This window comes from Aricia agestis, chromosome 8 (genome assembly GCF_905147365.1).
Source record: "Aricia agestis chromosome 8, ilAriAges1.1, whole genome shotgun sequence".
Taxonomy (NCBI): domain Eukaryota; kingdom Metazoa; phylum Arthropoda; class Insecta; order Lepidoptera; family Lycaenidae; genus Aricia; species Aricia agestis.
The window spans coordinates 2,941,220-2,955,235 of NC_056413.1; the positions used below are offsets into that span (position 1 = coordinate 2,941,220).

A 14,016-nucleotide genomic window follows, 5' to 3' on the forward strand; every position below is an offset into this window, starting at 1 on the left:
ATGTTACCTGACTCGGACACATTATATCGGCGATGTATAAAGGGCGCAATAGGTGCGGCTAGCGAGTCGTCAATGCGGCGATGAGTGTAGTGTTTTATGTTCGGGGTGCGGCGCACGCGGGCGCGCCTGTTAATTTGGATAAAAGCCCCGCCGGCCGCGCCCGTGCACCCGCCGCGATGCCTTCCACGCCGCTTGTCAACCGATAATAATAAACCCCCATCTCCAAACATTGCGCCAAAGTGTATTCCAGACCCGCTAACTTGTCAATGTCAACAATTTTTTTTCAAAAGTTGGAGAAAATAAATCGAACTCATGATTTATGGCACATTTTAGTGACAAATTGGCTTTCAAATATATTTTCTTTCTAACTTTTGAAAAAAAAAATCTCTGGCTTCATACTAATCTGACCTATACTTCATAGGAAAATCGTTATAACTTCTAAACTATCTGACTTAGAGCATTGAAGTAGAGAATTTATTTAAGATAAAAACCTTCTCTATTTTTTTTAAATAAAAATAACCAGTTTAATGTGCTAGATTTTTCACAAAAAGCCATTAATTAAAAAAAACACAATTTTTTTTCCTTAACTTTGGTTTTTCTATGTGTAATTCCACGAAATTTAAAACATATTGCCTGTGTAAGCGTAGTCCACAAGTTTAGCTATCAAATGAGACCTTTTTTATCTTCATAGGATATTTACATGAGAAGTACTGGTCAGATTAGTGTGAAAGCCCGAGAAAAACTAAAATGGCTGCCATTTTACAACCGTGAGAGAGAGATAAAATTTGAGGGCCAACTTGTCGATAAAATATGCCATAGATCATGACATTAAAGGATCGGACATCGGTGTCGGGACACATTGTATATTCTGAAAAGCTTTTGTAGTAGCTAATGATTAATTCTCCTTCTCACCAGAAGATGAATTCTTCTTTCCGTCAGTCTGCAGGTCCGTGTTAAGTTACTTATTAGTTGGAAACGGACCTACTCTATGTTACAGTTTGGTAGCCTTCCAGCAATAGCACGTTAGGAGCTATTATGATGTTTTATTGTGCAATGATCAATCCACCTTGCTAATAAAATTATAATATCTAGCCAATAACTGTGTACGGTAAAAATTGAACTTGTACTATGCAACACCGGAGGAACATCGAAATTACAATGAAAAGAAAATTGAAAAGGAGAGCCGGCCTTTCCCGAGATTTTTCGGGATTCTTATATTACAAATCTACTAGTAATAGTAACTTATTTTCAGTTTTTTTTTAATTTTCCTCAAGCAGTCATAGAATTTGATATAATATAAATGCTAATTTAGACTTTTCATATTAAAATTGAGCCTAGTGAAACCGTTAATTTAATACAGTAGGTACGCATGTAATATTCTGTATACATAGACTTTTGACCTACCTAAATTGTTAAGTAGGGATTCGTCAATACAAATATTAAGTTGTAATGCTGACAAGGCGTGGGCGAGGTAGGCGGGGCTACGCTCCGCCCAACCGAAGCCCGCCCTCGCCCTTAAGCCACATTTTCATGAAAATGAACAGGATTTTTTTCGCTAAGACATTAGAATAAGGTTCTCCGGTGGTTTAGTCGAAGTGAACATCGATATTTAGCTATGATATTTTTCAATAGGTATTTTAATTTTTAACCTCAATCCAAAATGTTTAGAAAATTTATTTCACTTTACCGACCCAATTTTCATTTCGGAAAAGTTACGAAAACGATTCAGTCTCGGCTCCCGCCACTCGCTTTCTCATTTTTTCCAAAATTGACTACTTAACGTTTAATCGTATTTAGTGGTAGACGGAGCGGGGGCTGAGACTGCTAGGCGGCGCGGCGCGGTGCGGCGCACGCCCGCGGGGCAGATAACCTCGTTACGGAGGATACGTGGAGCTCGTCGCGCTGGCCCGGCTCCCGCGGCCCGGTAATCATGTCGCTGCTTCCGAGTTCCGACCCCGCCGACATCCACCCTAAATTACTTTTGTATTCGATCGTCGATCTAATTTACAGACGGTAAAACGCTTTTCTCCCGTTTTGTTCGCGGAACGATTGTCGGATACAATAATAACGCCAAATGCGGAGGAATCGTGCTCGCGTCGAAAGCGGGGAGCGCCGGCACCGCCGCCGCTAAAAGCTCCTTGTTGACCTAACGTTCGATTCGAGAGCCGCACCGCCGCTCTCGTCGTTGTAATTGATTGCTCCGTCGCGTAATTTGTTTGCCGACACCTTCTCCGGCGAACAATTCTCGTCGGAGGAACGTGACGCGGCTCTCTCGTCATCGCCCGCGTAAATAATAAATGCCACCTGCCGTTATTATTGCAGGCGTCCCTCTGAGCACCGCCTCCTGTTATATATTTAAGTGTCATTACGAGTTGTGTCACCTCGTTATTTATGTTCCTCCTAGTGAGACTACGCGAAGTCGCTAATTCGGTCCACACAACCAAAGTAATAGATCGATAATATGGTTATTTTTTTGCTAGGTAGATGACGTCTACTTGTGATTTGTGGTTTGCTGTGACCGAGAGTTCCTAAAACTCCATTTTCTTTCACTTAACATTTTAAATATTGTCTTTCAAAATCCAATCTATTACGCAGGCTTGGATTCTCCTTTCGAGAGGAACCACAAACGAGTCTTCGTCACTGGAAGTTTAAAACGTTCGCGTCAATAACGCTAAAGATTCCTGTAATCTTCCATGAACAACGAAATGATCTCTAGGTACTGTAAAGTATGACACGTAATTTATTACATTCTTGCTATACAAACAGGCTACTGCGCCACCGATCACCATATTCATAAAATATATTCAAATTGAACGTGAATGCTGTACCTACTACAAACTAGTTAATCTAAGAATTAGTAGCGCGCACAAGGTAGAAGCGACACGGTGTTATAGAGGTTAGCACGGCGCTCCGCCACTAATAACCCCGTAATTGGTATCGAAGCTCACCTCAGCCGGATTACTGAACGTCTAATTGAATGCGAGGCGGTCTCTGTGCGCCTTCCAGCGGCGAGCGCGGCGGTCAGCCGGCGGGTGCACGTCGCGGTACGTGCGCGCCGCCCCCCGCGCCCGCACAATTACACCACCTCCGTGAATTAAATTGCCGCCGCAGCAGCCGCTGCGACACAAGATCAAACGCTACACCCCACCTATTAGAAGAGAGATTTACCGGCCGCAAAGTTACGACCGAAGATAATCATTTCGTGTCAATTAGCTAATGAAAAATATTAGACCCGCCTCTATAGACGTACACAATTAGCTTAATTAAAATTATAACGAGCGCTCCTCGGCATCTGGCTCGATACTCGCCTCCTCGCGTAAGTAGTCTGTCAAAGGAACAAATTACTCGATGACGAGTAATTGAAGTGTTTACCGATGCTCGCACGCGTGCTCGGGGTATCGTTAACGTCGACCGTCGCCAATTGTCCGCTAATTTGTTTCGTCTTTATCGCTTTCGATCCGCAATACGTTAATCACTTTACGGACTACTCATTAGATCAGATTCATGGGTACCGTTCGATGATCACTACCGCGGGAGTGCGTTTTAAATATGACGCATACGTTATATTTAAAACGCAATCGGCCTTTGTTGTACGTAACGGAATTGCTTTTTCTTTATCGAGAGAGCCGCAATATAGTGACTATTTCTATCTAGTGTATGTTATTTAACGCGAGATTTACGACTCGCGTTACGAGGCGTCAGCTTCTAAAGCACCTGCCCGAAGCCGTGTTACGAGTTACGAGAGCGTGCGAGGTGTTTACAGTAGCCTGTAGCACCGCAGCGCGCGCGCTGCTGGCCCGCGGCCAAATAATCTCCTCTCAACAGGTAAATAGATCCCGGCCGCTCTCCATGACATCACACCTTACGTGTTTTATAGCTCTGATTCATCTCACTTATTGTATTTGCCAAAAATTTACTCACAAATCTATCGTAATTATTGACTGTACGTCGTAAAGAGTACGGTTAATATTCGTAGCGTTGATTGTTATGTGTCATCTAGTACTAAAATAATGCCCTCTTCCGCAGTTACTATTTTAGGCGTAATGTAAAGAAATTACTAAATCTTCTTTGATAATGACCCAAATATTTAAGAAAGAAATATCAATTTTTCCCGGTTACAGTCGCGCGTACCGCATACCATTAACTTACCCGTAAAAGTATTTTTTAAATACGAAATTCTCCTGCATGATGTACAAACTACAAAGTGAATGTTGCTCGCTAGGTGCTCTCTGAAACATTAAAAAAGCCGATAAAAACGTTAAGTCTGTTTTATTTGTAAAATAGCCGAAGGAGATAAAGTCCGCAGCCAGGAGCAGCATGTGCATCGGACAGCGGCGCGGCTTGTTATTAACTTTTTAAGCGATTGTGTTAATTAGCGCGCTTCACTGCTAGCCGCCCTCGAGCGCCGCAAAAAACAATCGACGATACGTTCCGCTATTAATTAAACATATATAGATTGCAGACGATGCCGCCAATAACCGCCAATATAAACATTAATCCCCATTACAAACAGTATATACCACTTCAATTACTAGGATTTTGCGTAATTATTTAAATACGTGAATTTTCGTACATTATTGTGAAGTTTTTTGGTTTTGTCGGTTTAACTGTTTTTTTCTCGTTGTTGCAGCAACTATTTCGATCGCAACAGGCGGCGGCGGCCGGGGGGCAGGCGGCGGCCGCGCAGCTGCAGCTCTTGCAGCAGCAGCAGCAGCAGTTCCAACTGCAGCAGCAGCTGGCCGCGCAGCAAGCGTTCAACCAGCCCCAGTACGTCATCAACGCCGGGCAGGAGGGCGCGCCGTACGTGAGCGCCCTCATCGCGGGTGTGCCGCCATACTACGGCGTGCCCGCGCCGTGGGGCGTCTACCCGGGGCTGGTCGCGCAGCCGGCCCAGCAGCAGGCGCAGCAGCCGCGCCGGCCGCTCACGCCGCAACAGGGCGAGCAGCAGGTCAACGGGCAGGGGCAATACGTGATCCCCTACTACGACCCCAGCTCGCTCGTGATGGGCGGCCGCAACGGCACGCCGCTGCGGCTCGTGTCGCCCGGCGGCGTTCTCGCGCCGCGCCAGTACCCGCCCGCGCCCGCGCACCCCGCCGCCACGCCCGCACCGCCCGCCGCCGCCCAGCCCCAGCCGCAGCAGCAGCAGCCTGGTGAGTCGCCGCGCCAGCACCACACACACACTCACACGCACACACACACACTCACACACACACACACACTCACACACACTCACACACACACACACACAGTACACACAACACACGACAAGAACGCATACCACCAAACGACAATGCGTTTCATCATGAGAGAAAACGCGGGTGAACTGTCTACGCCATAGATGGGAATAAACCGAGGAACAACTGTAAACCTTATAAAAAAGCCCTCGTTTAGCCGGTTTTACCGGTGTAACTAAAGAGAATTATACTGTGATGAAAAGACATTGATGATTTGATAATGGGATTGCAATCCGGCGTCATTTTCAATCCGGACCGGATTTGATCGGAGTGCCATCAATACGGCCGGGTCCGGCCAGATCCGGATTGATCAAACTGAACTAAAAAGTAAAAATCATCCAAATTTTTGCATTTTAGTTCAAAAACAAGGCATATTTGCATCTGTTGTAGATGACATAAAATTTTTTCAAAGCGAAGTAACCACTTTTCATATACCGTAGTGATTTGAACATGATTTCAAATATGCGTATAATTGCCCAAGCATAATATATACGGCATTCTCGCAACATAGTCGGCCTAGTCCAGAGGAATGAGCAGATCAGTACGTCTGGGACTAAACTATGTGAGAGCTTCCTCACGATGTTTCCGTACGAGCTTCCGTATTATGCACTTGAGATCTGAAAATGTCTCATTAGTTCACGCCTCCACCCGGGATCGAATCAGCACCCTCTCGAGTGCGAATCATACGTCTACCCACTAGGCCACAAACGCTCTATTAGTTGAAAATAATTGAGTTATTCAAGTGTCATTAAACTTATATATTATGTGGGTTGTTCGTAAAAATAAATCATAAATATTATACAAAATTTAGTTTTGACCCAAATCAATGCAAAGAATTATAGACAATAGACATCAAGAAAATAATTAAGACTTAGCTGTAGTTAATAGCGAGTTGATGTTTCTATTAACGATTTGTTACTTATAATTTAAAACAAAGCAAAGTTGACGGTCGCCGTTCAAGAGGCAGAAGCCCTATCAGACGGTCTGACCAAGTGCCCACTACGCTAGACACCGGCCTTCATGACGATGGCGTAATGTGGTCACCTCTAAACTCATAAAGGGGAATCACGACCCTCAGCAATGAGGGACACGACGAGAGGAGGAGGAACCAACCAAATGGTGACCACCAAAGCGTCACCTGGTAAACTACTTCTAATAAAGCTGCTTATGGCTGAAAGGCCCTTACAGCTTCTATTAAGACACTAGTTTACTAATTCGCTATATTGTCAGCAAAATATATCATAAAAAACAAGATAAAGCTTAAACACCATTACGTATTACGTATTTGAAGCACCTTTTTCATGCAACAACCATATCAGTTTGCTACAAATTACTAGCACCGGATCCGGTAACCGTAAAACTATACCGGATCCGGCGAATTTCCGGTTTTCCGGATTGCAATCTAAATTATTAAATACAAAGCATTAATCTCGAAATTCTGAAAGCTTAGTCTCAATTGGTAGTACGCGTTTTCAAATATCGCCAACTAAATTCTTTCTATTTATCTATATACGACCAAAAAATAATTTTCTACGATTTAGAGAAACATTAATTCCGTCGCTTAATTAGATGCGCTGTTTGTACGGTTAATTATAAAAGAAGCTGGCAGGTATACGAGCTAACTATATTTTTAAATATAGGTATACATATAACCTGCAGTTATATGTATACCTATAGGAGGTTTTGGATTGGTCATAAAAATCCGTGATAGTGACGATCCTAAGGTCAGTTTGCAAATGTATGAATCCGAAAAGCAGTTTTTTGTATATATTTTCTACTAAAACGGGTTTGTGTAGCCAAATCGCATATTGATGGTCATTCGTACCAGTTTTGTAAAATGAGAAAAATAAAATTTCTAATAGATTGTTTTACAATTTCAATAAAACAAAATAAGGATGTTGAATGTTAATACAAGGTTCCTTTTGTAGTCTTTAAATAATAATAAATGAGTTAGTCATTATGATCTTATTTAGAGACGTGTGTGTTGAATCTTTAAAATCCAATACATGTCAATTGTTATCCCCTACAAGCCCAAAGAAAAGCTATTATAATTTACTTATATTATATTATGTCAAAGACAATTTTGAATAACAGTCAGGTTTAAAATGTATTAAAAATTGGTATTGGACAATCGCTTAGTAGTTGACAACTTAGAAAATTATAACCTTGTTAAGTTTACTCATAGTGTCCGCGAAAAAACGGGTTTTTGGACCAGACGCGTAATTTACGTTCTTTAGTATAAATAAACTTTTGTGCGTATAACGTATAGAACAGAGTATTTTAACTAAACGATAACAGAGTCTGCCCCCAGGCGAGACGTCGCCATTGCATACGAAACGGATATTTTTTTTTTAAATGCCAATACATACTTTGCTGGGAATTTCAAGTTTGAACAGTTATAGCCGTATAGTCAAATATTAGAAAACAAGTTATTGTAACATGTACTTCGTGTAATTAATTATGAAAAATACAAAATATTGTAGTAGACCTTAGTTTAAATACAACACTTACTTGTTGAAAATTATTATTTAGATTCTTACTCATTTCGTAAATAGCAGTCAAACAAGAAAAGGGCAATATTTATTTACTAATAAAACATAAAACGTTCAAAATTGTCGTGTTTATCAAGTTACGCAATATCAATATACAGTTACTGTGTTCAGATTTCAATTAAAGCAAAAAATGACCTCCGTGGCTTAGTAGCGAGTGAGTCGGCGCGGGTTCGAATCCCGAACTTACAAAAGTGTTTAATATTTTTAGATATTACTGATATTAGATATGTGTATAAAATAGAAATAATCCTAAATATTATGCGTATAGAATAAAATCATTAATTATAATTCATAAGTTCATTGAGAACCCACCTCGAAGCCAGATTGATAGAGTGGAAGCATCAATAGATATTATCATAATACATCCAATTTTAATGTCTCCCTTTTAGTGTGCAATAACGGAAGATCTTTTGGGCCACATTACGTATAAATTGGTTTTGAATTGCTTATGCGTTCTCGTATTATTGACAAAAAATGTACAGCACGACTGCTGACTGTACTATGAAGATTGACAGCTCATCAACGTAGTCCCTGAATAAGATCCACCTCAGCAGAATAGTGATCGAACAATAATCGTGACCCGTTTCAAGGCGGACTCATTTGTTGTATTGTTCATAATTTTCTATACAGACATTGCATTGACGTTTAGTGTTTTGTAATCAATGCCCTTTCCTCGATTGGCTCTTACTACCTCGTTAATTATAATATTATATTGCAACTTCTGTCTAGATAGTTTTATATGTTGATTTTAATAGACATCGCTTGGATATTATGTTAGGTATAATTGTTTTTTAATGATTTTACTATGTATAATATTATTCATCTTTATATTTTATGTGTATATATTTATATTCCTCGTGTATACTAGAATTTTTTATATTGGATATACAAAATATCAAACGGGAACTAGACCTTGAAAGACAAGGTTTAGTAATGCATCAGACCAAGTTACTATGTATTATGAATTTTAATGTTTATTAGAAAAAGTTGGTTCGGTGCAAGCTTTCTTAATTAGAGCTTACAATTACTATAATATATTATTTTGCATTTACATTTACTCCTTTGATTGTATCCGATGACCGGTAAGCGAATGTTAGTCACACCTACAGTCTACAGTATTTTACAGTACAGCCCGATCCCCGTAGGGATAGAAAGTAGAGACTCGCTTCTATACTGCCGTACTTCTTTCACTTTGCCCACATTCAATATACATACATATATAAGTGCTCTCCAATTCCAGTCTTACACGTAAACGAACAAAGTTAGAAACTGTTATTTGATATTCTGTCGGTGCATATCGTTTTTTCTAGTTCTATTCTATGACATGATTGTTTTGGTATGTAGATATTATACCCTTTTGACATTCATTCTCGGGTCAGAACGATTATACCGACGAGACTTTTTTGTGTTGACGTAATAGAGATATAAATCTAAACGCCGATCGCGTCCGAGGCTGGAGATTACTCAATTCCTCTTATTTACATAAAGTTTCTGCGAGACAATATTGTTAGATCGTGTGACGTAGGAACGACGCCGGTTCTGCTACACCGACACCGCGGCAATGTTCACTCACAAATCACAATATAATATAACAGCAGCTTCATGTAACCTATAAAACTTCACTAATTTACGTGCTACTATCATTCCTGTATTATATTCCGCTTAAAGTAAACGATGAATGTGTATTTGTAGAGGTATGCCTGAATAATTCGCACAATACAATAATAATAGAGTTTTAAGTTTCCATCGAAATTCGACTCGTACTGTGCCTCCTTCATCTGTAAATACATACGCAATCGGGGGCGGCCTTCGCTAGCTCGTAGAGCCTCGCAGAAGGCCGCCCCCGATGGAGTTTGTACATAGCTCGTGTACAGAACGGAAGGTGGAGCGGGCGCGGGCGGCTGCGAGCGGTGGCCGGTGAGTAGAGCGCGGAGTGTTGCAGGCGCGGCGCTGGCGGGCAGGCGAGACTCGCTCGAGTTCGGCGGCGGGCCCGCGGCCGCCCTGCAGGAGTACGCGCGCAAGTGGGGACCCTCGCCGCTGTCGCCGCCGCTCGGCGCCGCGCTCGGGCCCGTCGGCCTGCGCCCCGTGTCGGCCGCGCCCGGCGCCGAGACAGCCAAGTTCAGGTGCCTACCCCACACCACACCAGGCCACGACATCACACACCACACCACACAATAGCGACAGACGAAACTGAACGCTTCACTGGTTACGGACTTACAGTACCTAATGCCTTATCTAGTGCCGATTCGATCCTATCCAGGAGCATGTTATTGTTGCAAAGTCGCTCCTCCTCAAATATACATTACTTTCTAAAGACTCGATAGACTTGAATCTTGTTACTTTCTGGTAAAAGTTTTCTGAACTTTCGGCTTTTCCGGTTTGAGCTTCTTCTATGAATAGTTACTTCAGTATCTTTCATAATCCGAAAACTTACGGGACAAAAACATCAGACTTAACAGTCAAATAGACAAATTCTGTACCTTGGCGCAGGGCTAAACTTCTTATCTAATTGCCGCATGAAGGGTTCAGTTTCGTTTGGAAGGGTTGTGAAATCTAGTGAAATAACCTCCCTAGTTATTTATGTATGTAGGTTTGTTCAAATGAATAAAATACGAAAACGACCAACACAAGGCTCGTGACTTAGTGCAATCTGTTTACGTTTAATATTCTAATTCTATTCCTTGCACTGAGGCATAAACGATTGCGGAATGACTACGATCGTTTTTCACTCCTACAATTCTTTCTTGAAGCGCGTTTATAACTTTTTAAATTGCTATTTTCTTTGTTACTTTAAACGAGAGTTCCGTCTACAGTCTACACACATCCACAATATTTTCACATTTCAGCACACGGACACATCCGCTTGCAAATATTAATAATGTTTAATCGACTACTATTAAGTAAAACTTGTAAATTGTAAAGCCACACGTTTACACAGTACATACGTTCGATCGCTTAGCAAACAGTCTGAACTGTCCTCCATCTTATAAAAGATTTTTGCATCGTTCGAGTAGTGTTGGGCCGTTTAATTTTCGTTGTACATAGCTTGTGTTACATTCTGTACATTGATATTATTACATACAGTAGTGTAAATTTTGACGATAGTGCATGCTCCACTGTGCGACGTGTTTTATAGCGCGACGTGCCTGGCCGCGTTCTGAAGAGCTGTTTGTTTACGTTGCAGAGCCGTTAGCAGTTTAGCGCAAGGTCTCACAACCAACGGCGGCATGTTCGGATCGTCATCTTCGCTATTGAGCAAACTTAGCGGAGTCGGCACCATCTCAGGTTGGTACGGCGCTAGATCGATGTTCACTATCGCGGGGCTTCTGACTTGCCAGGCCTCCGGATAATGCCGGACACACTCAGGCTTTCTGATTACGTTTCCGGCCTAAATACCAATGCCCGCTTGTAGAGCTTTGCATCTAATTGATATGAAAATCCAACAAAAGTTAGAAGATACAAATTATTCATCTAATAGCTAATATTATACGGAGAGTTAAGATGCAAAGTCCTCAATAGAAGGACATCCGGTCGGTCGGTTTGTCCGGCTACTGTGTTTGGCGACCTGGCAACCCTATGTGGAGGTGCGGAGGTAGCCATTTACTCTGTACCTCAGAAGTCAACAATGTAATGCCAAAATGCAAAACAGGAGAGGCATAATGTGGCCATATATTCTGAGCTGTGGATATAATGTCATATTGTAATAATCATGGCTCTCTCTCTCTATCGATGTTACAGGGCGGGCTTACGGCCACATAGAAAGTTACATTTGAATGAATACTTCAAATTAATGAATTTTTTAACATAAACTCCATCAATTTTCGGCCAAACTCTTCATGAAATTAAAGTTATGTACAGTACCTACTCCCAAATTAATAATGCGCATGCAAATCTTCGCTTATTGTCGTAATCACGAAAACACCCGAATCTATGAAACGTAGGAGCCCCAAACATTGTACTTGCATTTTGCACCTTGTTCAAAGGAAATAGAAGTAAATATCATATAGCCGGTGGTTGTCCGCTGTTGCCGGTCCGTCAATAAGTGCTATAACTCACCGGGAAGCCATCAAGGCGTTGCCATGGTAACGTTCAAGCAACGTCAGGCGCCTCTACGTCGCTGCAAAGCGCTGCTTTTCTTAAAATTAAGTTTAAAACAGCGCTTGCAGCAACGTCTTCCGACGCTCGGGAAATATGATCAAATTCATTCCGAAAAATTACGAAAATTTCTATGCGCATTATCACTTTGGCTCCCAAACTGTACTATGTAATCATTAAACATCTCTCCGTGCGGTTGTCAATGTCTCATACCGTTATGTTAAATTCATTTTTGCCCTTTTAGATCCAAAAAACCTTTTTCATAAAAGTAGACTTACTGTTGTATACATCTGAGGTACAGAACTCATAATATATTCCACCGTGTGCCACTAAACTGTGCACGATTAATCACATTTTAACTCCGCTCTCGTGCTTATCTAACAAGCTTTACAAACTTTTAATTAGCGTTTTGATAACTCGCGGCTTATTATGGCCGGTCTGATGGTCAGGGACCGCATGATAATAATAATTATAATACTGTGGGTGGTATAAAGAATGTACATTGACTAGAAATAAGTTTACCGCTATAGTCTATTCGCGTTGAGAGAGGGCGACGTCAACAACAATGGAGGGCCGAAAGGTTTTGTTGAGTGGGCGGATGGAGAAAATTTTTGTACAAGGATATTGTCCCTTTCTCTCGTGCACTGCTAGTAAGAATGTCTCTAATCCGACGACCGAAAGGGGTATGAAGATTTTTGTATGGAGCCTGACCGACCTACTGTCCGCTAAATGTGTTTTTTCGCGTTCACGAATATTTTCAGCAGCGGCAGCTCATATCTTCGAAACGTGACACTTTATGTGGTATTATCTAAGATTATTTTTTGTTTGTATTGATGTTAGCTATCCATTTTTTGAAAAAAATATTCGTGAACGCGAAAAAACACATTTAGCGGACAGTAGGGCGGCCAAAATCTTCGTACCCCTTTATCTATATATATAAAAATCAATTGCTGTTCGTTAGTCTCGCTAAAACTCGAGAACGGCTGAACGGATTTATCTTATCTTGGTCTTGAATTATTCGTGGAGGTCTAGGGAAGGTTTAAAAGGTGAGAAAAATTTTGGATGTGTGGCGGTACCCACAAATCGCCTAATATTCCTGCATCGCGCTATCGAAGTTTTCTGAGCGCGTCGGTATATATACGACAGCTGAAATGTATCACGTGGGCTTCGGCCTGACCGAGCATAACACCTCGCTCGGTCGGAAGATCTTCCTTTAGCGTCGCCACGCATTATCCCACAGATGTATAGATGCATGGATGTATATGTAGATGTATGGATGTTTGTTACTCTTTCACGCAAAAACTACTGAACGGATTTTAATGAAACTTTACAATAATATAGCTTAAACATCATATTAACATAGGCTACAATTTTAACCGACTTTCAAAATGGGGGAGGTGTTATGTTCGTTTTCTTATGTTCAACGATTACTCCGTCGTTTGTTAACCGATTTTCAAAATTTTTCTTTTGGGTATCATCATAAATATAGGGTATCATCCCAATTCGGTATTATATTTACAAAAGTGGTGATCTGATGAAGGATCCATAAGTAAACGAGGGAACTCCTCAAAAATTATAGGGAAATATGTGGTGACTTCGGTTTCGTGAGAAGTATTCTAAGCATATGCTACCAACAAGTAAGATTTTGAACCGAGGTATACCTGGTATACCGTGGTTCGGAAGGTGCTGAGAGAACTCCTGATTCTTTATAGATACAAGTTTGGGAGTTTCGGCGTTGTTTTAAGAACGGAAAGCATATGCTTCTATGCAAATTACATTCATCATCAACATCGTCATCATCATCACTACCATATTATACCATGTTATTGGTAAGTAAGTACTTTTCATAGTCTTTTAGATCGAGACTCGAGTTTGTCAAGCGATAATTTAAAAAAATCTATACCTACCTAATATTATAAACCTGAAGAGTATGTTTGCTTGAACGGAATCGGAGGAACTACAGATCCGATTTAAAAACTTATTTCAGTGTTAGATAGCTCATTTATCGAGTAAGAACTAAGACTATAGGCTAAGACTAATACGACCGAAGAAACTCAGGAAAATGTGGGAAAAACGGGGGAAATATTAGAAATTACGAACTACTGGAGCAATTTTTATGGCAATATTTGGCACAG

At 41.2% G+C, this 14,016-nt stretch overlaps 1 protein-coding gene across 3 annotated transcripts in view; it reads left to right on the forward strand.

The window, feature by feature from the left end:
* The window catches only part of LOC121730013 (maternal protein pumilio-like), a 103,386-nt gene that overhangs the window by 75,503 nt on the left and 13,867 nt on the right, over positions 1-14,016 (forward strand). For all 3 annotated transcript variants that reach the window (XM_042118818.1, XM_042118819.1, XM_042118820.1), the window contains 3 exons: positions 4,631-5,150; positions 9,729-9,909; positions 10,971-11,071. In XM_042118818.1, the coding sequence (XP_041974752.1) occupies positions 4,631-5,150; positions 9,729-9,909; positions 10,971-11,071 (802 nt within the window). The remainder of the gene's footprint in view (positions 1-4,630; positions 5,151-9,728; positions 9,910-10,970; positions 11,072-14,016) is intronic.